Source organism: Lygodium microphyllum, chromosome 29, assembly GCF_053477565.2.
Source record: "Lygodium microphyllum isolate KBCC chromosome 29, Lygodium_microphyllum_v1.1.10, whole genome shotgun sequence".
NCBI classification, from domain to species: Eukaryota; Viridiplantae; Streptophyta; class Polypodiopsida; order Schizaeales; family Lygodiaceae; genus Lygodium; species Lygodium microphyllum.
In genome coordinates this window covers 109,804,008-109,829,761 of record NC_141163.1, presented here as the reverse complement: position 1 = coordinate 109,829,761, position 25,754 = coordinate 109,804,008, and the positions used below count along the sequence as shown (strand labels likewise).

Genomic DNA, 25,754 nt, shown 5'->3' with positions numbered 1-25,754 from the left:
AGGGCATCGAACAACAGAAGATTCTGAGAGACCCTCCCATCCCGAGTGCATTTACACCAGTAGAATGGAGGACTATGGGGCCTCCCTTTCTGGCAATGGGTGGGGTCGAACCGTCGAAGGCTTGCATGTGTGCTTGTGGCCGTAGGATGGAAGACAAGATCGGACGGTGACAAGCTTGTCTTCTAGTGCGGGGGCCACCTCTGAATAATAATAATCATCGTCAAGCTCAGGAGTCAGGTCTCAAGGAGGGGAGGGGGACTCGGGAGAGAGAGATATAGAGTAAGGTTTTGAAGTCTCACAAGTATACGATGATATGATATGATGATGATTTATATCTTCGGGGAGAGAGAGAGAGAGAGAGAGAGAAAGAGATTACATAATACATATCATATCCATAGGGCGACATAGGGGAGAGAGGTTTACATAATACATATCCTATCCATTACAGCAGTTTAACCTTCGAACTGAGAGAGAGAGGGAGAGAGAGAGAGAGTCTGGAGACCGTGTGAATTATTGGAAACGAAAAGGAAAAGAAGAGGAGAATTCATGGCTGTGGCCAACTTGTTTTTCTGGCTGATGCAGGGGTCTTCTTATTCTTCAAGCTCGACTGTCTCCTTCCTTTAGAGGAACAGAGAAGAGACTATCCTGAACACCATAGGCGCAGAGAGACAGACAGACAGACAGATAGAGAGAAGCGAGACTGAGAGAGAGTCATTTGAGTACGAGAGCGTGTGTGCTTCTGAGAGCCCTCTTCCATGGAGCTGCAGTACTGAGCTGGCCCTAGTTTGGGAACGTGTAGGGCACACGCCATTCTCGCCTCATGTACAGTGCAAAAAACAGGATCAGTACCGTGTCTGGTCCATTGATCTTGTGCCGAAGCACAGAATAAGGAGGAGAAGAGAGAAACAGCTCCGTTAACCGCACTAATTAGATCGCCATGTTTTCTCAAGCAGTCATCTCTCAGAGCTTCCCTGGATGGCAGGATTTCCCTAAAGGCCTCCATGTCCTCCTGGTTGATGATGATGATGCAGCCCTGCAAGAGGCCAAAGTGAAGCTGGCAGCTTGCGATCACAAGGGTAAATTAAATCTAACCAGCACTAGGTCGATCATAAGAAATGCTACTGATTCTAAATCATCTGTCGGCACAGCTCATTACAGAGATCAATAGGACGCCCCAGCTGGCTAGCACAATTATAAAATATTTTAGTCAGGTTTAATCCGCCGAACCACCGAACCATTAATGGCTAATCTTTCTTAGTCTTTTAACTGGTCTCAGTGACACCATGCTCAAGTGGGCAACAGGCATTGGCAGCTCTGGAGGAGAGAGGCAGCTCCTTTCACATAGCTCTGATCGAGGTAAGGCAGATTGGCATTAGACAGAGGGTATGGCGATCATCTTCGTTAAGCTAATCATACCATAATTATCCCATCATGTGAATGGATTTTCTGGACCGATCATCGGCTGACAATATTTTCTTTATTTTTTCGAAACTGGCTTGCAGCAAGAGACCTCGAACGATGCACACGATCGATTCAAGCTGGTGCGCGCTGTCAGCCAACATCTACCTACAATCCGTGAGTCTTTTGGACCCCAAAAAGGGAAGCAAAAAGAAGAGCAATCCCCCCTATCAGCCAGTTGATCCGAGAATAGTCACAGTCTTAATAAATTCACCCATATCACTTCAAAATACTGATGCATTGATCGTTATCTATCCATTCATCTTATCTTCTCTCTCTCTCTCTCTCTCTCACGTCTTACGTGTTATGTTTCGAGCAGTGATGTCTAAGACCAAGAACGTGAGCTTTATAATGGAAGGCATTGCGGTGAGTATTAAAGGGGCTTTGGGTTGTGTGTTGCTTTTATATGTACTGCTTTAGTACATGCTCTTCATGTCATCACATGGGTGTGCGCCGTGCTACTGTTTGCTGTTGGGGGGTGCCCACAGCATATTCTGTTCTGTGTACTTACAAGCTGCTGTGTATGCAGGCTGGAGCTTCGGAGTTTTTGCAGAAGCCCCTCTCAGAAGACCTGCTCAAGACCATTTGGCAGCACGTCTTTCGAAAGGTAAGTAATGCACTCCGATGGGAGGCCGCCCCTCTCACCCTCTCTCTACCCCTCGGGCTTTTACTTCGTTTCTGCTCATTTGTTAAATTTTTTTAATGCAGGCTTTGTGCAGCGGAGATATGGTGATCCCACAGCGTCTGTCACCCCCCAACAGTCCTGTCACTAGCCCTGTCTGTTCTTCTGGATCTCACCCAGCAGACAATTCATCTTACTCCCAGAGCTCAGCATCAGCCTCCGATAACTCAGTTTTTCCGAATGCTGCAAGTACAGATTCTCAACCATGCACCGCTTTGCACAACATGGATGTTGATCCTCCCTTTTTAACCATGCCACAAGGAGATGGGTCACAGGATGACGGCCATGTAGAAGATCAAGAAAAGCCTTGTCTCGACTGCAATCTCTTTCTCTTGTCTTCTCCATTGGCTTCTCCTGGGCCTTCTACACCCCAGATTGAGCAAGCTACAAGAGTGAAACTAGAAGAAGATGATTCTCTACTGTCACAGGGGATTATCAACTGTGTTAAAGCTGAGAATGACAGTGATATTGTGGATGATTGCAGCACCCACGTTGCGGAGGTAAAGACAGAGGTGGAGGATTCTGCAGACAATATACATGGCTTCGTCAACCAAGGCGACCAATCTGAGGGAGATGAATGCAATGCAAATGATTTTGAGGGCCTTGATCCCAAGCTTTGTGATGGCTTAGAATTTGATTGTCATCTAGGAGACATCACACTATCCAGTGATATGGTTAGTGAGCTCTCCGGTTTAGATACAAGCATACTTGATGATTTGTCTGCTGATGGAAGCATGGTTTTGAGCTTCGATTGCTTGGATGATGTTGATGGAGGAAACCATCACATGCAAGAAGCTGATGAAGAAGCTCTTTTACTTGCTGAGGTTGCCAAGGCTGAAGCTGGTATGGCTGCTACTGCTACTGCGTCAAACTTGTCCATAATCAATGCATCGAAAATGCCACCATCAGCAAGCACAATGACTTGCACCTCTACCACTACGTCAAGTAGCACTAGTGCTGCGAATGTTGATTTTGAAAAAAAGGCGGATAATGGGAGTGACTCAGACCACAGCAGTGGGAGGGGAAGCAAAAACTTACACTCGAAAAAGAAAATGAAGGTGATTTTGCGTGTTTCAATCCTCTCTAATATAGACACATGAGTTGTTCTGTGATGAATGAGACCTGAACACCTTATCTTCGTTGGTTTTCAGGTTGATTGGACTCCTGATCTCCATCGCCGGTTTGTACAAGCAGTCGAGCAATTGGGAGTGGACAAGGCTATCCCTTCTAGAATATTGGAACTTATGGGAGTGCAATGCTTGACACGACATAATATTGCAAGTCATTTGCAGGTCTGTTAAAATATTGCACACAAGCAAGCATTGTTATAACAATGGTGACATGTTTAATCATATTTTGAGTGTTGCAGGAACCTATCCTTAGCAATATTAGAGCAATGTTAGATTGCAATTTGTGAAATGCCCTATCTAGATAGGTATGAAGATCCCAACGTTTTTGTTTCATATCATGACAGTTTTATATCTGGCATGCACGCATGTGCACGTGCACACACACATACACAGAGAGAGAGAGAGAGAGAGAGAGAGAGAGAGAGAGAGGGTTTGTGTGTGTGTGCGTGCGTGCAACGTGGTCCTTGTAGATCACATATGTCAGAACCGCCGAGCGCGCTCAAAACTGATTAATGTCTGTTCCCTGTAGAAATATAGGTCTCATAAGAAGCACCTTCATGCCAGGGAGGTAGAAGCTGCCTCCTGGAACCAGCGACGACAGTTCGAGGCTATGCCACGACCTTCAGCTCAAGCTCAATCTGTTTCTAGATCAGCACCATTTCCCATTGCACCAAGTGGAGGCCCAGCTTTGCATGTTTGGGGGCATCCAACCCCTGACCATTTCTGGCCCAAGCCATGGCAAGCTCCTGATGGGACTTTCTGGCACCAACCTGCTCCAGTGAGTTGGTCATTTGTTGGATATTATCATAAGGTCAAGCTACATGTTTCAAGAATTTTGTCTCAGTCTGTACCATCATCCATGCAGGTATGTATGGATGCCTGGGGTCATCCGACTCCTTTTTACCCTCAGCCTGTCTTGGTAAGTATCTCTATCTACAAACTTGTTAAATGTTGAACAGTCTTGTTTGTGTTGGACTTTTACTACAGAGGTTATTATTCATTTATTCAACAGAGCTGGAAATGCTGTCTCCTTTCATTGCAGAGGCTGCCACTTGCACCATTGCCAGGAGTTGGCAACAGGACGGCTACAAAACCTATGCAACAACCGGAGAAGATGTCTTCGTGTCATCCGGTATTGCTTGATGGCATGTTTTTACATTCACAAATTAGAGCTATCCTTTAATGTTAGGTCCCTACATAGCAGCCGGCCAAGTCTGAGACCCATGATTAATTTCAAATGCCGTCTGATTATATGATTTGCGTGCGCCGTGTATGTCTGCAGGCCAAAGAGACGGTGGATGCCGCTATAAATGAAGTCTTGAAGAACCCTTTCACTCCTCTACCTTTGGGCTTGAAGCCTCCATCATGGGAGAGCGTTGTGTCAGAGCTCCAAAGGCAAGGCATCCAGACTCTCTCTCCTGCAGTATCCTCCTAGCCCATGGACAGCATAACCACCATAATTTGACGACAATGCAGCTTAGGAATGTTCATAAGAACTCTTAGCCTGAACGTCACAATAAAACTCTAGCCCAATATGTTCTCCAACTATCTTCTCAATAACTTTCTCCAAACCTTGGAGTTACTTGAGGAGATGAAACTAATGGACGCTAGAGAAGCAATTTTCCCCTTTGCAATGTAACCTATGCAATTAGTGTATGCAGCTCATATGCACAGTTGCAATGAGTCGAGGAGCACAAGAGACAATGTCATCTCACTAATGTGTCCTGTGAAGCAGCTAATTGAGATTGCAAGGTCCGCCCTCAATATTGCCCGTGAATGATGACGATGTTGGTGATGCCACATACACCTTTATGCATGCTAACGTTTAAGTGACGTGGCATCATCCATGCACAAAATGGATGATGATCCATGCATGATGCAAGTCTCGGGACTAATTATACAGGCCGAGAGAAGAAGGTTCCAGATTATTTCACTCTCTCGAGCTTTCAGGGTCCACACGTGTCGACCTGTGTCTTGTCTTGCAGCAGCAATGCTGGAGACCAAGACTGTTCCTGCTGTACGCTTTCATGCACTATCACCACTCTGTCTCCTAAATTCTCAGAAGGGAAAAAATATATGTATATTCTTTTTTCCGCAAGTGATGCGAAAGGTTGATATTAATTAAGCCGAAAAAGAAAAAATCAATGAGTCCTTTCATTGTGTGGCTGAGACGGAGAAGACGCTACCTTCCAAGTTTGTTCTCCCTTTTGCCTTGAGGCTTGAAGAATACCCGTCCCACCTTGACTCGACAAAACGATGGAAAATGTAATTGCAGAAACCGCCAGTCGGACGTAGTTATAGAGCCCTTAGACCCATATCAAATATCGAATCACCTGATCGGCAATGCTGCATAGAAAACCGTTTTCCAACGTCGACGCTGTGCTGCCAAATTTCGCCCAGTAGAATTGAAGAAAGAGACGATGATGCCATGAAGCTTGCGTTACCGCCAAAGCGGCCATGGGATTCGGGAAAAGAATGCAGTTAACTGGGATTAGTTTTAAATGTGAGAGACAGCAAAATTCGTGTTAGAATTGGGAAAAAATACAGCTCATTTTTTACATAGCTTTCAAAGTTTTCACCACGCAGTTTCGGCCTTTGTGGAACTGGGATCCATTTTTTAATAGAAAAGAATAATAATCGAAAAACGTACATTTTACTGATTCTCTTAGGGCAAATCATTATAGACCCACACACACACACACAAGTGACACTACTTCAAGAGATAACAACAGAGAATGGCCCCTCATGTCATACCTTATGAGCCTTACATTTAAACTAGGGTCTTGACCGCCTCCTGGCGTCTCAAACGAGAAAAAGAGGACGACAGCCACAGCTGTTCAACGAGACAAAACATCCTCTAGAGTCTACACACACGCACGCACGAAGTCACACACCCACACCCACACACACACCGACTCTCTCTCTCTCTCTCTCTCTGTGCACTGCACGTGACCGCTGCAAGCTTTTACCAGATGAATCATAAAGTCTATGGATATTGACAGTAAAAATATAAAGAAGACTTCATTTTTTATTGTACATCATTACCCCCATCATCAGGCCCTTATAATTGCAGGCTGCAGCATCCATCATCATCCACACGATTGCTGGTCGTCTTCGGATCCGGTATTACCCGATGAGGAAAGTGACCGATAATAATAACACCTGCGAGCTGCAAGTAACCAGGCTCCAGCTACAACAAGGGATGCTTTGAGCCCTTTCGTCGTTTATAAACGCTATATATATATATATATATATATGTGTGTGTGTGTGTGTGTGTGTGTCTCTATGTGCGTGCGCATGTGTGCTCGAGGGTGCCGAGGAGTGCCCTGTGAGATTCACTCGATGACACTCGTGACCTCCTCCGCGGAATTTAGGGCATAAGAAAAGGAGGTTTATCCGACGTTAAAGTAACCTTTCAAATTTCAATTATAAAAGAAGATTGGGTTCGAGAGGCTCAAAACCCATCTCAGCTGGATGTGAAGGGGACTTGTCTTTATTCTCCACTAGGGATTCGGGAAGGGACTTTCCTTTATGCATAGCACCAAATGTTATCTCAGCGGCATTATAGGGCAGCTTGGCAACTTTTAGAGATATCCACGCCAAAAATGGTACTTTCGGGAGAGAGCACAGAGGAGTTACTAGCACGTAATGGGCCATTAAGTTTACACGTGTGCTCTTGAGCCACGTCATCCAGATGGTCTATGTGGCCTCCTACGCAAATAGCTGCATGGGAGCTGGTTCAAAAGATCTTTGCTCAACATCAAGGAGAGGAGGTGGAGCAACAATATTTCGTACAATTATGTGGTTATGGATAGAGAAATAGATGAGAATAAGGTATCCTCAAGTGCAACAAATGCCATTGTGATCTCACAAAAGCACATGTGGCATGTTGCAGTCCCATCAAGCACAAAGTTAAATGTTCCTCTGTATACTATGCCCAACATGAACTATCCTTCATTGGATTCCAACTAATATTATCAATTATAAATCGAAGCCAATCCACAAGTTGTCGATTGAGACATTAGGGCCAAAAACACTTCAAAAAAGACACTTGTAAGAAAATGATTAAGTTACTAATTACTTGAGATTTTAGAAAAATGAAACTGCCAAATTTGGATATTCAGGGGTAATTAATGAAAGAATATTTGGTTCATTGAAGGGATCAGCCATTAATTGCCCTCATCTTTTAATTTATATTAACACACTCTTTTTCACAATCTCTTCTTTGCACTTACTTTCTATCACTATGAGATTCATTTGTGGTTGATTTGCTAAAATGTTTAGCAATGTCGCTAGTGTAGGCACATGGAAGTACAAACTTATCATTCGACTAGATTCGATATATACATCATAGAGAGATATACATTATCGAGTAATGATATATAAGATGGAGGCTAACAGATTGCGAATACAAGGAAAGAAGCATATGGATTTGTGGGTGGATGAAAATATTTGTCCCAAGGATCCTTCTACAAGTAAACCTCCTCCTTTTTTCAATATTCATGACCACATAAGATATGTTGAAGAATATTACAATGGGATACTTGCCTATTGAACAAGGTTATGCTCTGCATCTTACACATACAAGGCTCAAATATACAAAACAAAAAAAGCATTATTGATTGCACAAACAAGTATTTTCAAGCTAACAAATAAGATTGGTATTCTAAAAAATGCTAATAAGTCATTACAAAACAAGCTAACACTCTTGAAGGAAACTCCTATCGGATTCAAAGAGATTAAGAGACCATTAAAAAATATAACCAACTTGTGTGTGTGAGTAAAGAAAAGGAGACGAAATCTTGCGAAGAAATATGTATAACATATCAGCCATTAATATATGAGAGAGTGAGGAGAGAATCAATCTTTTAAAAGAAACAATAAATGAGAAAGATATTTTGAGGATTCTTAAGTTACCTCAAATTATGAATTTGAGAGACCCAACTCGGAAAGATTTGGTAAAGGACTTGAAAGGCACGGTAAAAGTGAATGAAATTGTAGAGACATGTGATACTGTGGATATTAGTTGAAAAGGTTATCGTACTATCTCTAGATTATGGTTTAAAAACCTTAAATGTAATAGAATAAATGCATTTGGGTTGCCTCAGGAACTTGGAGTATCGGTTGTAAGGACTACTATGAACCGTAAGATTCCATATGTTTTTGGAAAATACATTTATATTGAAGAGTTTATGCCATACAAAAAGCAAATAATAATAATAATAATACAATGTGCTTAATAATATATGGGTTGATCTAAGAAGAGTACAAATTGCAATGGTCCACATGTATAAACTCACGGTAGAAGAATGTCACAGTGTTTTAAAGTTTGCCTTGAGGTTGGATGAAATACAAATTCAAAAAGGACAAAAGATAGAAAGAGTCAAATTTTACATCATGAACAAGGTAGTGGAGACTATAGTAATGGTGAGAGTTAAGCACACTAGTGCATAAGTTCTAGTGTGAGATGGAGATTTGGTGGGTTGGTGCAGCTCAAGTACCAATTGAGAATCATCAAACGTTGAAATGGTTGTTCACTCATACAAATATTCCAAACATTATTAAGTCTCAAAGTGAAAGAGAAATGTTGATGGTTGATGGAGTTAGTAACTTTAACGTGGAATGGCATATGATCGTCGACTTAAAAACTATCAAATGTATACTTGGAATATGCAAAGGGACAAATGCAAAATATCCTTGTGTCTATTGCATGGAAAATATTGGGTCTAAAGATTGGAGCAACTTGCATCTAGAAGAGCCCAAACTCGAGACTCTATAGATTTGAGTAAATTTAAAAACATAGAAGACATATGGGATCCCATTCTTTTAATTCCTCTTAGAAATATTCATATTTACACTTTGCATGCAAATATCAGAATAATTGATAAACTTATCTGGTTACATCTCAACTATGCATACTCAATTAAACCCTTGTCTTTATCAGTGAGTATATTGACAAATGTAAGATATTACTCTCGAAAATGAGTTTTCATGAAAATCAAGTTCACTTAAGAAAAGATTAAATACATTCAAGGAAAACAAGAGATGTCTTGGCCAATGTATCTATGGAAGGCTCAAAATCCAAACCTTTTTTAGAAAACCATACAGGAAAATAAGTAAGCATTACTTGGGAGTATTGGAGAGAGCTATGTGGGATCATGATAAATGTTACAAGCATACCGTAACTTGTATTTCTAAGGATAGAGATTTAGAGACACCTCAATGTCATTCCAAAGCTTCTTAAGTAACAAAAGACAACGTACGCATATCCAAAAGAGCTTAAATGTTCAATTACAAGTCTTATTGAAGTAATAAAGAAAGTATGTGATGCCAGGAGAGGCATATTCCACGGTGGATTCCGTGAGACCACAATGGATTTTGTGAGTTTTTTATTCCACGATGGATTCCTGAGGTTTTGCAGTGGATTCCGTAAAACTATATTTATTTGCCGAGGCTCGTATACAAGGTGAATTCCCTGTGCGAGAAGTTGATAGGGACACCTGTCTTTTTTGGACGTCATATTAATTTAATGTACACGTGGGTGACTCCACAACGGGTGATTTTGCAAAATACATATTTAAATTGCTGGACGTTTATGAGCTTAGAGTACACTCATATTAAATTAAGGTTAGGACAGAGTTCCAACCCATTTATTTATGTTATAGCTAAATATTATTAGGTATTTACTATTGTTTGTTTATTTTATTTATAAATAATTGTGAGTGCTTCAGTTGATGTATAGAGCAATAGCAGTGGCTTTGGACAGCATTGGGCGTTAGCGTAAGTTCAAGCGCAAATTTTATTATTAAAATAATTACTCTATTTATAAGTTATAAGTTTAAACTTCTTTAGTAATAATTAAATCATTGTCCTTAGTACTATTAATTAATTAATTTTTTAATATAGATTATTTTAAAATATGAGATTTAAGATATGCTTTTATTGAAATAAGTTTTCTTTATAGAATACTTGTTATTTTCTTAATGTGGTTAAGTTTAGAAGGCTTTTCTAGTTTTCTTTATAAAAGCAATAGGATCGCGTGCAAAACAGAAGAACATGGTGAAAACTTAGTTTTTTCGTTTTTCCCTCATCTGAAATCGAAATTCAGAGCTTCAAGAGTCGTTTTGGGTGTTTTGACACGCTCCGAATGCGATGGTGATGTCAAAACGTCAAGATTCAGAGCACAAAATTTTCTACAGTAACTACAGCATGTTACAGGATATCTCTTGACTCTTAAAACTCTATATTCCAATTAATATTTGTATTTTCTTTGTAATTATATGTAATATATATATGTAAATATCCATGTAAAACTATAATATATAATTAAGGATGGCAAACCATGGCTTTTGCCATGGGAGAGGTTGGGCCCAATCATGCATTTTTCGCTTGTCTTTCTCAATCTATTGAGTTATTCAAATTCTCTTGTGTATTATAATGTTATTTGTATTTAATAGTTGAGATGTTTGATTTATTAGATTTTTTCACTAAATTCTTTGTTTATGATTGAGATTTGATTTGCTAAATTTGCCACGTATCCACTTCGCAGTAGTATGGGGAGAAAATGATATCACATTTTATTTAGCAAAATATAAAATATTTAATCTAAGTTTTCTTTGATAAAATTTCCAATGGTATAAAATGATTGTTACTCTCTTGTATTGTAGCACATCCTTCATATCCATGGGCCTTACTTTGTGAAGGAGTAAGGTCCCCCTAGCGACTTATAGTGCTAAGGCATGGAAAAATCTCACTATCAAGCATACCCAAGTTTTTTTTTCAAACACAAGACATGGAGGGGAAGTTACAAAAAACAATGCTCTTTAGGAGCTACTCAATTGGTTTTTTCATGGACAACTTCAAAGAATGAATACTAAAGATGACAATAAAACCTGAGAATTCATAGTATTTTTTAAGATAGAAAAGTACAAAACTAACTCTCAAGAGCTTTCACATCCTCTCACTCCTCAAGGATTTTCCCTCTATATTGCATTTTTTTTTCTCTTGTAGCCAATTATGGATTTTATATTTATTCAATTTGTTGCCACATCATAATATGAGAGGGTAAAAAAGTATTACACTCTAGAAGTAGAGAAGCCATGACCATAACCAAAAATCCTAATTGCTACTATGTTCTCTAAAAACATCACCTTGTGGCATTATACTATAACCCAGAGAAACCAAGGAGTCTTATAAGTGCCTTAATACACAATATAGGCCATGTTGCTTCCTTTGAGAAGATATTATGGAATACTAAGAAAATATAAGGATCAACCCTCAACTATAAGTGACAAATATCAAATGAAGCAAGTGTGACGTCTTTAAATGAACTAACACCAACTCTCAACCCTTTGTCATGTCCCAATAAGTTATCGGAATCTGCAATCTCCAACTATAAGAAATACAAATATCAAATGAAAGTCAACGAACTCAAATATATTTATGTATCTTACAAAATCAAAGGTTTTTATCATACTCTAGTTTAGTTGGATTCCATAGATTAATTGATGATGATGTTTCATTGGCAACTTGTCATTCTTTAACATACTCTGACTATTCTCTTCCAAAATTGGAAATTCCAAGTCGGTCTTAAAGACAAATAAACTCCTCATCAATAATCCACCACTCTTTCTCAGCATCTCTTGCCTTGTTGAAACAAAGAAAAAGGACATTCCTTGCATCAATAAACTTGTCATCTGCAATTTCTACATCCAGTTTAAGTAACTCTTCATTGGATTCATTCTCAACATCAATTATGGTATTTGCAGCATCAAAAGCCTTTGTTATGATTGCTAAACAATAATCCTCTTTGAGATTAAGGAGCCTTTGGATGTCTGATAGTAGTATGTATTCCTTGTCCTTAATAGGAAAAGCTAGAAGAGAAGAAACTTTATAGAAAGAATGAAGATCAGACACAATATCTACATTTACATGGCTTTCTTCAATAATGGGCTCAACTCTAAATTGAGAGACATCTAGTTTATCAACAATATATGCTTCTTGTTGAGAGTCCATATATTTCTTTATATCTTTCTCATTTGCCACCTCATATAGCAAGCAAAAGCTAGAAGACTTTGTTGCCTCCAATTTTTTTTCATTATATTTAATAGGATATTTAACAAGAGTATATACAATGAATGCAGCTGATTTTGACATAAGCCTAGATTTTATAGAATGAGCAAAACAAAACACATCTATTGCACAAAACTTGTCAAGAGATTGAGCTCCATACTTTCTTGTGAACACTAACTTCTCTAAAGGTGAGGACGTCCCAATAGGTATATGAATATATTCCTTTGTATCCTTTTCAACCACAAGTAATGCTAGACTTTAAAACTCAGCAAAGTTCTCCACACAAAACTTTTTGTAAGAGTTCACCAATATGGTCAAGATCCCAATCAAGGTTGAAAATCTCCTTTGCAATTGCATAATAAGATAACTCCATGACATTCTGAAGAAGAAAGTCTAAGAGCCTTTCTAAAGGAGAAACCTCTGTGATTTGAGACAATCTAGGAACCCTCAATGGTGACTTACCTTTTTCTAGAGATTTCTTAAGCATTCCCACACGTTGCTGAGCATGGAGAAGAAGTTGAAGGAATTTCAGGAGTAAAGGCAGCACAAACTAAACCCCTTGACCCTAAAGACAACCTTCTTCTTTTCCTCTTCAATGTGTCCACATCTGGGGAGCCTTGAAAATTTTTTGGATCAAACATTTGAGGATCCAAGATATGGCACAAAAAGTAATACCCGACCACACTAGAAATGCTCTGTGATTTGAGACAATCTAGGAACCCTCAATGGTGACTTACCTTTTTCTAGAGATTTCTTAAGCATTCCCACACTTGCTGCTGAGCATGGAGAAGAAGTTGAAGGAATTTCAAGAGTAAAGGCAGCACAAACTAAACCCCTTGACCCTAAAGACAACCTTCTTCTTTTCCTCTTCAATGTGTCCACATCTGGGGAGCCTTGAAATTTTTTTGGATCAAACATTTGAGGATCCAAGATATGGCACAAAAAGTAATACCCGACCACACTAGAAATGCATCCTTGCTTTGTATCAATGCAATGCTAATATGATTCTACAATAAATTTACGAGCCTGACGAACAACTCTCCTCGCTTCGTATCATCTTATAATAAATGAGCCAAAGAAAAAGTATGAAAAATGAGAAGGAAGAATCGAAAATAACATAAGACTGTAGAATAATCAAGATCGGGTAAAAAAGCGTACAAGGAGCTTACCAAGGGTATTTATACAGCATTGGGGCGACTTGACATATGGATGGCTATCACAAACCCTAGCCAATTATAGAATGCCATGTGTCATGGGCCACACCAGCGATGTAAAATGGGCGCTGACTTAGGTGGATCATTTTAGTCATCACAAAATGGTACAAGGGTCATTTTCAGGTTCCTCCTCCTACTTATCTACTCCTCACTTCATATCACTAAAATTTTTCATGTGTGTTGCAACTTCATCCATGATATGGCGTGATTGAAGGTCCTTGAAGAGACACAGTGCTAGTCTTCGCACCATGTGTTGAGATGACAAGCTCAACACATGCGGACATTGATAATGGACCGCCTGGTTAGATGGGTCCACACGTCTACACTTAGCACGTCGATGGTCATTATGACTCACACATGGCCACTGACTCATTACTTATTATATTCAGGTTGTTACACCTATTTACAACTGGCATAGTTATAGTGCCAGTCGACTAGTGTAGTCGGTTATGCATTGTTTGACTTAGTAGGCCACTTTCCTTTTATCTTGTATCTTATCTACACTTTGTGTACATTGTAAAGAGTGTGGAAGAAGAAGAAGAAATCAGCAAGAAAACGTTTTGGCCTCCATCTCTCTTCTTATCTCTTGAGTGAGCTTCTCCTTGTGCATTCCGTGTGTGTTCGGCGCAGCATCTTGAGCAACTCCCCCCACCATGCGATTCTTGACATGGTATCAGAGCCGCACCATTGAGAGAGGCTGATTTCGAAGGTTGAAGCAAAGGAGAAGAAGCAAGGTTCGAGCAAGCAAGCCACGGGTAAGAAGCTCTCCCATCCTTCCACTCTTTCTCTTGGATAGTGCCTGTGGAGGCACCGGAAGCAGGGCAGAGCAAAAATCTCAGATTGCAGTGAGATTTGGTGTGCGCAAAGAACGCTGTATATTCTGCAGATAAGCCTTTTAGGGCTTGCCGCAGTTATTTTGGGCATTTGAGCCGTTCCAGGGCCCGTTGTAGAGCCGCAAGGTTGCGGACAACAGTTTCAGGGTACGCTGTGACTTCGGCTGTATCGATCGAAAGTGGGTGCGCAGGTTACAGATTTCAGATCTGTAAGATCAAAGGTGTTTACCAATGAGTAAACACAAGGTTTATCTGCAAACTGGTTGCAGATTGCATGTATTGTTGAGTAGACAGTGAAAAAGGCTGTCTGGTGTATTGCTGTGCACTACAGGTCGAGGGTTGCAGAAGATTTGCTTGTTGTTTGGTATTATTCTTGTGATAATGGCAGAGAATAATGGAAGCCCTATCATTGAGAAGCTCGACAAGAACAACTACCCTTCATGGAAGTTCCGTGTCACGAACTTCCTTATTGGAAAAGGCCTCTACGAGTTCGTTTCAGGTGAAGAAAAGGAGCCAGAGGTGAGTGATCCTCCAACTGCAGAAGAGACAAAGGCACAAAAGGAATGGAATGCAAAAGACAAGAAGGTCATGTATTGGTTGTCTGCAGTAATTGACAATAATATGTTAGAAATGCAGAGAATGCATATGCAGCTTGGACCATACTTGAAAGTATGTTTTCTGTAAATACAAAGGCACGAAAGATTCAACTCAAGCAAGAGTTGAATACATTGAAGAAAGGGAAGATGTCTATCAATGAGTATGCATTGAAGGTAAGGAGCATTGCAGATGCCTTGGCAGCAATTGATGCAATGCCCGATGATGATGATTTGGTGTCGTCTACCTTGGGTGGACTTAACAATGAAAAGGCTTGGAAGTCTTTTGTAACTTCAGTATATGTCAGAAAGCCATTTCCAGATTTCGATGAGTTGGTCTCCCTTATGATCACTGAAGAGATCAACATGCAGAGTGAGACATCTGAAAGAAGTGATGAATAGGTCCAAGATTTCTACTCCAGTTCAGGAAGGGGATGTGGCAGGTTCTCTTCAAGAGGCCGTGGTACAAGACGTGGTAGTGACAACCAGCAAAATAGATTGAATCAGCAATTTGGCGATATGCAGGTTTCAGGAGGTCTTGGTAACTTTAGAGGCAGGGGGAGCTTTAGAGGAAGAGGTGGATGGCAGAATAGAGGTTCTAACAACTCTGGTATTGTGTGCCACTACTGTGGCAAAACAAGTCATATTACAGCCCAATGTTATGCTAAGAAAGATGATATCCGTAGTGGTAAGTTGCAGCAAGGAAACTATGCATCGTCTTCACGACAGAATGAAGACAAAAATGAACGTCTGTTTGTTATGCAGCATATGTTGAATGCTATTACAGGAAAGGGAGCACATGATGATGTTTGGTATGTTGATTCAAGTGCATCTAATCATATGACCAGCCATGCAGAATGGTTTAGAGAGATGCAGAATTTGTAGAATGCAGGTTATGTGCAGACGGGTGATGACTCATGCCACCCAATTTCACACATTGGAAAAGTTCCCTTGTCCTTGCATGATGGTAAGACAAAGAGTCTTTCAAATGTATTACATGTACCATCTATTACAAAGAACTTGGTGTCCCTCAGACTCGGCCATTCGGGCTTCGGCCCTCGGACTCGGCCATTCGGCCTTCGGCCAGCCAAACGAGACATTTGGACTTCAGCGGTTCGGACGCCGATTCTGGGATTCAAACCCTGCCATTCGGGCCAATTTTGGTCGAATGCTTTTTTTTACATTATTTTAATCATTTAAGCCTAGAACCGAAATTGCTGACACTAGTGCGACCCTGTAGGTGCGAGAAAATCATACAAAACTTGGCCGTGTGGCTAGGAAACCTAGCAGAGTGTGTTGTCGCAACCTAGTCGCAATAGCAGACCAGACATCAGACCCCCACATACCTGAGAGACGCAGCAAAGACCCAGATTTTAACCAGGCAGTCGTGTGCTGACCTCATTCCCAGTGGCCAAGAGCTTAAGGTAGCATTGACATCGCACTTGAGTGTCGTAATCCCGCATACACAGTAGGCCACATTGGTTGCACATTGAAAGAGCAAAAAGCCTGATTTCGCACCGAACGCACAGATACCACACTGAGTATACATAATTTGAGGATTGGTTGTAATAACAAGGAATACACTCGAATATATCATTCAAGGAACCCACCAATAGGAGTGAACCGCAAGACTTAGCAAGCAAACAGGGTTAGGACCCAGGAGGACGTTAAGTGGACACGAGGATCTAGAAGATGACAACATAGAGGATCGGGCGCTGCCAGAACTACTCAAATTGATGGACGGCCTTGTGGAATTAGAGGCACAAACAATGTCAGGATTAAGAGGCAACCGAGGAGAGGACCTAGACCTAAGAGAATTCCTAGTCTTAGTACAGGAACTAGTCCATGACTACGATTTACTTACTAGGACCGTGATCCAGGGCAGACCTGTAGAAGAAGTGGTAGCAAGCCTCGAAGAAGAGAGAAGAGCAATCAGGAGAGTGCTAGAAGGAATAATTGCCTACAACCACGAGCAAAGGGGTAGAAAGCTACAGTAAGACGTAGATATGTACGAGGCTAGAAGGGTGGTAGACCTAGCTGGGGTAGCCAAATCTGGACCGAATGAAGAGAGGGAATGGGTAGCAGAGGCTGACATGACATTGAGCGAACTTGTGCCCAAGCGACTCATGGATAATACGTTTGTTGAGCAGAGTGCTACAACCCTAGCCACCGCACTACTCTCGGGATTGGGAGTCACACAAGGGGCTAAAGGGCAGGCCCTATCGTAACACAACAGTTAGCGAAGTATGAGCCTAGCAGTGACCCATACAGCTTCATGGAGCAGTTCGAGCAAGTATGCAGAGCAAACGGTCTTACTGACCTTGCGCAACGCTCTCAAGCTTTTGGCCTGTGCTTAGGCGATAAGGGGAGAATCTGGTATTCTAGCCTCGATGACACAGAACATACAAACTTTGCTCACCTTAAGGGCCTCTTCATCAAGAGATTCCCGGAGGTAGGGTATTCTAACAACCTCATCATCCGGTTGATGAATATCAGCGAAAGGGAGAAGGAAGATGTCAGGGACTATGTCACTCATGTGCGTAGCCTCTTCAAAAGAATCCCTGCCAATGAATGACCTACTGAGAGGGCAGTGGCTACAGTATTCATGAACGGAATTCGGAGTGAGAAACTCTACAAGCCTTTGGCCAGTAACTCTACCTTGCAACAAGACGTGCTAGCTAGAGTTTTCAAAGAGGCAATACGTGTAGATGATCAGCTTAGGGAACGAAGCATGAGGACTACCAGTCGAGAAAGTGCAAATCAGAGGGATCCAGAGAGATCAACTATTTCAAGAGAAAAAGCAACCGGTACTGTGCATGAAAAGGGAAAGAGTATGGACTAAGGCCAGGAGATGGCGGAGATGAGAATGGAGATTGCACGACTGCAGGAACTGATAAGGAAGCCTAGGTGATTGCATGTACAGTGTATATACTATGGCGGCAATCACCTCCCAGCTGAATGCCAAGATCCTAGATCTAGGCCATGCTCAAATTGTGGTAGATTCGGGCATGATGCGCTGAGGAGATTCTCATATGCACAGCAGTACAATCCTCCGTACTTAGGTAATAGACCACCCAATTTCTTTGGGAGGGGAGCCCAATTGGCACTCCCTACACCAAATGACTCAATACCTGTCATACCTAGGCTGGAGATTAACCCAATAGGTATACCAAGACTACCAGGGACTTTTGTAACCCACCCACTGAGCGATGCTCTAGCTCACTATGTGGAAGAGCCTAGTGAAGAGGAGATATATGTCAACCCGTACATATCCTATGATGACGAGGGCAACCCAGTCCTAATGGACTATCGGCCGGTGCTAGTGATGGCATTAGGTAGAGGAAGAGGCAGAGGCTTTGGAGGGCCAAGCCAAGATCCGATCACATGCTGGACCTGTGGCCATCCAGGCCACATTTCATCACGTTGCCCAGAGAAGGAATAGGCTAACAAGGACAAAGCAGATCTATGATGCACAGAATGTGGGATCACTCACCTGTTTCCTGATTGTCCTAGGCGAAAACCATCAACTAGCTCTGCCAACGTACCGTTAGTACCTCTAGGGCTGTTTGGAGTGGAAACCTTTGATAGTGAGGACACACCTATCCCACTATAGGTTATGGCGCGAGCTCAAACAAGGCAGGCAGGTATCTCCTTACTTGGACCAAGTAACCTTGAGGCAGCCTCAATAGGAAAGAAAAGCCAAAGGAGAAGAAAAAAGAGAACAGACGCAAAGATAACCCTTAAAACCGAGGAAGCCACGATGTTAGTGACAAGAAAGAATGTCACGGATGCAAAGGCAGAAACCTTAGCCCTGAAGACAGCTGAGCTAGGGAGTGCCAAGGTAGGGGAATATCCCCATCCCAAACGGCAACTCGAAGCTATAGCTAAATTCAAGGAGTGGGTCAAGGACGCCCAGGAGTATCTCAAGGATGCTGAACCCATGCTGGAAGATCCAATGGATGATTTTTCCAGCGTGAGCACACCAGTCTCACCCACAAAACCACAAACTAAAAGTGTATCCTTGCCACAGGGGGCAACTCAGTAGCAGCAAGGCCAAAGGGGGACTTACCAGGTCAGACAGAATGCATGGCCTAAGAGTGCTAGCCTTAGGGGAAGACAAGAGCCCAACAGTCTCCTTGCAACCTTGCTGTCCACCCCAGTAACTCTAAGCGTAAAAGACCTGCTTAGGCACAATCCATCTTTATGGCAGGAGGTCAAAGATTTGGTGGAGGGACACACAAGACTTACGAGTGCTAATCAACAAGATCATGATGCAGTTACGCAAATCCCAAGTCTAACTCTACACTCAACTCCTAATTCATTGCATATGAATGCTTTCTGGGAAGGCACTGAAGTGCATGCAGTCCTACCTGTTCTAGCCTTAGGAGATATGATGCGGAAAGGAATTGTAGACACAGGCACCAGTGTTAGCATACTAAGCCATGCAGTTTTAGAGGCATGGGGAGACCCTCCTATAGAGACTGCCAGGTTCAATGTCACGTTAGCAAATGGAATGAAGGTAAGCCCATTCGGAGTCTTAAAGAACTGGCCAGCAAAGATTGCAGGTGTGCAGTTTTCCGTGAACTTCATTGTCATGAAGGGAGTGGACTACGACATACTGTTAGGCCAAGAAACGCTCGAGTCATTGAAGATTGGTGGAATGGTTTGATCTTCCTAGGGAGCAGAACTGAAGAAGTAAGGGTGGAGATGGACACTTGGAAAACGACCCCCGTTGACCTAAATGCCATCTCAGCCATGCTGAAAGGCGATACTCAAATGACCAAACCCTATAGATCACTTACTAAATATATTCCCTACCCTGAGGATGAGTGGGATTGGATGCACGTCTTGGCAACCATTGACCTACCATTCTTAGATGAGGAAGAATTATATCGGTAGGCTGCTAAAGCCGCAACCATGCCAATAGAGGAGCCAACTATGCCACTCTGCATGATGGCAGGAAGCTCACTCAACCCAAGGAAACCTGTCTCGTTCCATATCCCCAGCAGTAAGCTAGAGCTTCAGGAAATCATAGAGTATCTGACAGACACACTGATGGGCAACTTGGCTGCCAACCTAAAGCCCCTACGTGATCTGTTGACTAATCCAGAATGGAAATGGACCAAAGTCCACGATCTGAATTTGTTATACAATTAGGCTTTAGTTACTGATGACAAGGAGACTAAAGAGGAAAGCTTAGGCGATGATGAACGGTCTGAAGAGCAAGACTTTGACGATGAGGAATATGAGGACTACTGCTCTATAGGAGATGAAAGTGAGGAAGAGATAGATACAGTAGAGTATGACACAAAAGGGAGAACGATAGAAAAAATCAAGGTAGACTCGAGACCTAGGAAGGAAAAGAGGAATTGGAGTGAAAAAGGAGTCATGCGGATAGAGTGCGGTAGATCCTGGCTAGGACACATAGGAGCCCTGGATTACAAGCAAGTCGGAGTAGCATGACCATGGGTGATATCCCAGTGCTCAAGACGGATGCACCTATTGAACTACAACCCCCTGGGGAAACTCCTTCCTCGAGCGAGGGATGCAAGGTTAACTCGGAGTCGGAAGTCATCACTGAGAGTGATCCCGAGATACCCCAACCCTCTAAGGTCAAACATACAAAAGGGGACTTGCTAGTCCACCTAAGGCGCAGGAGATTAAAGGAGGAGGCCAAGACGCGAGCGAAGGACTCAGAAGCAAAGAGGCAAAAGAAACCGCAGGATCTACCCAAACGGTTTACAAAATTTAAAAAGGGTGACAGAGTAGTGATTCTACTAGGTGCAAAGAGGCAGGGCCAAACTAGTGAACCGATCGAAGGACCCGCCAAAGTCAAGGAAGTCAACTTGGCTAGGAAGGGCGAAAAGCCAAGACATGTATTAATTGCAGACGATTTGACCGAGGAGCAGATGAGGAGGCCAAACTTGTTGTAGTCTTGCAAGAGTATATTGATGTATTTGCCTGGACATTGGAAGAACTTAAAGGGGTCGACCCTAGGGTTGTGACTCATAATATCCCAATGGTCCCTGATGTAGTGCCAACAAAGCAACGACCTTACCCCATGAATCCCAAACACGCCCATGAAGTAAAAGAGGAGATTGATAAGCTCATGAAGGCGGGATTCATATATGAGATTGAGCACACGGATTGGGTATCACCGATTGTGATCGTGATGAAGAAGAATGGAAAGATCCAAGTGTGCGTTAATTACAAGAAAGTTAATGCTGCTACGAAGAGGGATAACTACCCTTTACCATACACCGAGCACATGCTTGAGAGGGAAGCAGGTAAAGAGGCCTACAATTTTCTCGACGGCTTCTCGGGCTACAATCAAGTGCAAGTGCACCCCGATGACATGCCTTTGCCACGAAATGGGGTGTATTCTCCTACATTGACATGCCCTCTGGGCTGATGAATGCGCCTATGACTTTCCAACACTTAATGTGCACTATCTTCAAAGATATGCCTAGGCGCGAACTAGCTATAGGTGTTTGTAGATGACTTATGTGTACACTCTAGTTGGGCCGAACACTTAGAGAAATTGAGAGCTGTCTTTGAACGGTGTTGGTTATAAAACCTCTCATTGAACCCCTTGAAGTGCCAGTTCTGGGTGAAACACGGATGTATCCTAGGGCACGTGGTGTCAAAGAATGGCATTGGATAAGGAAGGCATGAACTTAGGAGATTTGGTGCCTTCACTTGGTTTGAACTTTTCAAAAGTTAGAGTCATTGTCGACCTTCCGCTACCCAATAACTACAAGGGAGTTCAGTGTTTCTTAGGACATATTGGATACTATCGCCACTTTGTACTAAATTATGCACTGATTGCTAGACCATTGTACAAGCTGTTGATCGTGTTCGAGTGGACTAAGGAATGCCAGCACACATATGAAGAGTTGAAGAAGGCTCTTACCACTACACCAATCTTACAAGCCCTAGACTGGAACATAATGTTTCATGTGCACATAGACGCCTCTAAGTTTGCTATTGGAGCCATGCTATGCCAGCCTGGTGAACATAACTTAGACTATCTGGTGAGTTTTGCTAGCAGGCAGCTCACATAGACTGAGATGAATTATTCCACCACCAAAAGGGAGGGGTTGGCCATGGTATTTGCTGTAAAGAAATTTAGACATTATCTGTTGGCCACTCCCTTTGTCTTCTTTGTTGACCATCAAGCCTTGCTCTATCTTGTGAACAAGCCTTGCGCTACAGGATGCATAGCTAGTTGGTTACTTCTCCTATTGGAATTTGACTTTTCTGTGGTTGTACGCAAAGGAAAGCAGCATTACATGGCTAACCATATGTCCCGCATACCCACAAGAGAAGCCGCTGGACAAGGCATACCTGACAATTTACCGGATGCTCATCTCTTTAACCTGTCTAGTGAGATAGAATTGTTTAAAGCTGATCTGACGCCATATTGAGCCGATGATGTAGTTCAGGTGGCTGGAGAACGGATTACCTACGAGACCAATTGAGAAGGCCAAGCTGAGGAGACTTATATTGAAAATCCAACCATACCAATTGATAGCCGACCAACTCTATAGGTTAGGACAAGACAATTTGTTGCATAGATGCGTATGAGCACGAGATGCACGGTGCATTGAAAGAAGCACATGGCGGAATCATTGGAGGACACTTTAGCGGGGATACAATAGCCGGAAAGGTGCTACAATCCCAACTATGGTGGCCCACCCTATTCCGTGATGCTGCTAAATTTGTGAAGCACTGCGACGAATGCCAAAGAACCAAGGTTCCCGTGTGCAAAGATAAAATGGAGTTGACCCCTGTCATAGCCCGACAACCCTTTGAAAAATGGGGCATCAACTTCATTGGACCTATCAGTCCCGCGGCACAGTACTCTCAAGCTCGCTACATCATAGTGGCAACTGATTACATAACGAAGTGGACAGAGGCAAGAGCTACAAGGAAGAATGACACTAGAACCATTGCAAAGTTCTTGTGGAAGCAGGTCATTTCACAGTTTGGGTGTCCAATAGAATTAGTCAATGATCAGGGCACACACTTCATTAGTGAGGTGATATCGTATCTGCTCTCTACTTTTCTAATCATTCACAGAAAATCCTCGCCCTATTACCCTCAGGCTAATGGACAAGCAGAATCCACCAATAAAATCCTAGTCAATGTACTCACAAAAGTGGTATCTACATCTCGGAGTGACTGGGACAACAAGTTAATGGTAGCCTTGTGGGCCTATCGTACGGCTTATAAAACGGCTATAGGCCAGACGTCCTTTAGGATGACTTATGGAATGGAGGCCATTTTGCCCTTAGAGATTTTTGTCCCTAGCTTAAGAATAGCAATGCAAGAGCATTGGGAGGGAAGAGACGCTTGGACAAATCGCTCGGTAGAGCTAGAACGTCTCACGGAAACGTGGCTCTTGGCCACCTATGTGCTGATTTGTGAGAAAGCACGGAGGAAAATGTGGTTTGACAAGCATGTCAAACAATGCGACTTTGATCAGGGGGATCTCGTTCTGCTATACTCTGTGAAGGGTCACAAACAGAAAATGAAATTCTGTGGACTGGGACCTTTTCGAGTACGTGCAATTAGTCGAACGGGCAACGTTGGATTAGAGACGCTCAAAGGCGAAGGAATCGACTTTTTCAATGGTAGCCGCATAAAAAAATATTATCCTCCTTCCCACCCATTGCATGAGCCACCTATGTTGGAAGCCCATGTCAACGTCTGCATGGCTACTATTACGGAAATAACAGATCAAGATGAAGAAGCAGTGGCACCCGCCTACTTAGAATCACTGTCACTACATAAAAGACCTATTCTTTTGATGCTTTGATTGACGAAGGTGCCGATTACAATATCTTGATGCATGACCATTGGACACGGATTGGTCAACCTAAACTGCAGCCCACCAACGCCAAACTCACCCCATTTGGAAGCAACGCTTACATGCTCTTAGGGAAGTGCAAAGTGGTCATTTCTATCGAGTCACCGTATACTAGCTTTCTTTCACGTGTTGCCTAACACAAAAGGAGCCAGTAATATATCACTATTAGGTCGTACTTTTAAGAAGCAGACGAATTGTAATGTGGATTATAATCTAGAGCGCATCCATCTTGCTATAGGCAATGTGCGCATAGTGACAACTTTCAGCAAGGGCTGTTCTGACCCTTTCAACATTGTGAAGCCACTGGTAGAAATCACTACAACCGCACTTACGCTCAAGTCTACACAAAAGGACACTAAGATCTCACGCCAAGCTCTAGACTCTAGACCCAAATCCACCAAGAGTGCTCACAAGGCCAAGGAGTCTAAGCTTATATGGGTGCCAAAGCGGCAAAGACCACCTCCGGGTGGACCACCCAAATGTGCTTCTAAACGCCAAAGCAATTAGTCATCATGGTCTAAGAGGAAATTTGGACACTATCAACGTAGGCACACAACAATGCCGCAATGGATCCCCAAAGATCTCTTGCGAGCACAAGGCTGCTATGAAGGCAACCCCTGGATTTGGGTGCCTAAGAATGGCAAGTCTAAAGGCTCATCTCCAAGCAACCTCACTCTAGTGAGAGAGGCTTGCAAACATAGCGCCCGGGCCGTAGTTAGCAAACCACTGTCGGCTGTGACTAATAAGTCCCAGCTAATTTATCGACCAAAGCAATTGCTAAAAGCCTCAAGCTTACCTCACTCAAAAGAGTTGAATACTTCCATGACTATGCACTCAGAACCCAACACAACTTCCATGCCACCAGAGCTTCCTACAGCACTTCAAAGTGCTTCGGAGTGCAAAGCCACACCGTGACACCAGCAATGGAGTCACTACTATCTAGCTCAATTGCACCATCACCACCAGCAGGTCTTAGGCCTTCCTATGCGGTAGGATATTTCCTTTCCTTGGCTAAAGACCTTGCTGAAACTTCAGGAGAGGACCTTGTGACCTACATTAAGGTGTTAGACCACACTTTCACCACATTTGCTAGGAGTTATGAGCGGTTGGACCTAGATCTTCTTGATGAACCACGTGCTTCCGACGTTCGTGCATTACCATGCACTTGGGAGGAATACGAGTTTATGACCGTCAAATTCCCCAAGATTGCTGCTGAACTAATAGCAAATGAAGAAATCTCAAAGGAGCAAGCTGTTCTCAGGCGACTAATCACCTCATACCGTAAGCCCTCTCGTTCTGCTCCCGAACAAGAATTACATGAGCTCACACAATGTGCAAGGTCAACTTCCTCATTCTTACAGTAGTGGTTCACTTTGCGAACCCAATGGGAAAAGAAAGGCTATTGTATCATGACAAATGCTGAACAAAGGAGGGCAATCAAGACCATTGAGTACGATCCTACTTATGTGGCACCTCTTTCATTTAGAGTTTTGTCCATTACCCAAAACCAACACTTAGATGACCAGGTCCTAGCCCATCCTTACATTGACCAATTCCGTATGGAAGAAGAACTGCACGTTGCAAGCCGCCTTAATACCGGAGATATATTTCACGATGTCTTGACCTATATCTCCCAAGTTTCTGTACAACCCTGTGAACTTGATCATCACGTTCAACTTGAGTACAACCTTGCATTTTATGAGTGGCTATTGGCTGGAATACCCCATCACAATCACCTTTGATATCCTCACCACTTCGTTCAATCCTAGGAAGGATTTTCATCTTTCCAAGGGGGAGGAATAACGCTAAGAAGGCATAAATAATTGTTGAAAGGTTGAACTCAGTGATCAATTTTTTTAAAAATAATAATAATATAAAAATTAGTTAGCAATTTTTTTCA

The 25,754-nt window shown here is 42.5% G+C and overlaps 1 protein-coding gene across 1 annotated transcript; it reads left to right on the top strand.

The window, feature by feature from the left end:
- The first annotated feature begins 324 nt into the window (after positions 1-324).
- LOC148011012 (two-component response regulator-like APRR2) lies at positions 325-5,001 on the top strand. The gene is made up of 11 exons (XM_087671751.1): positions 325-1,076; positions 1,277-1,356; positions 1,503-1,575; positions 1,778-1,824; positions 1,988-2,065; positions 2,167-3,198; positions 3,292-3,432; positions 3,800-4,048; positions 4,136-4,189; positions 4,313-4,402; positions 4,553-5,001. The coding sequence occupies exons 1-11, from the start codon at positions 938-940 to the stop codon at positions 4,703-4,705; spliced, it is 2,136 nt and encodes a 711-aa protein (XP_087527877.1). The 5' UTR covers positions 325-937; the 3' UTR covers positions 4,706-5,001.
- The last annotated feature ends 20,753 nt before the right edge of the window (positions 5,002-25,754 follow it).

Coding starts and splice junctions, on each gene's coding strand:
- LOC148011012 (XM_087671751.1), top strand. CDS start 938: ATGTTTTCTCAAGCAGTCATCTCTCAGAGCTTCCCTGGATGGCAGGAT. Junction 2,066..2,166: donor GGCAGCACGTCTTTCGAAAG/GTAAGTAATGCA, acceptor TTTTTAATGCAG/GCTTTGTGCAGCGGAGATAT. Junction 4,190..4,312: donor TTTACCCTCAGCCTGTCTTG/GTAAGTATCTCT, acceptor CTTTCATTGCAG/AGGCTGCCACTTGCACCATT.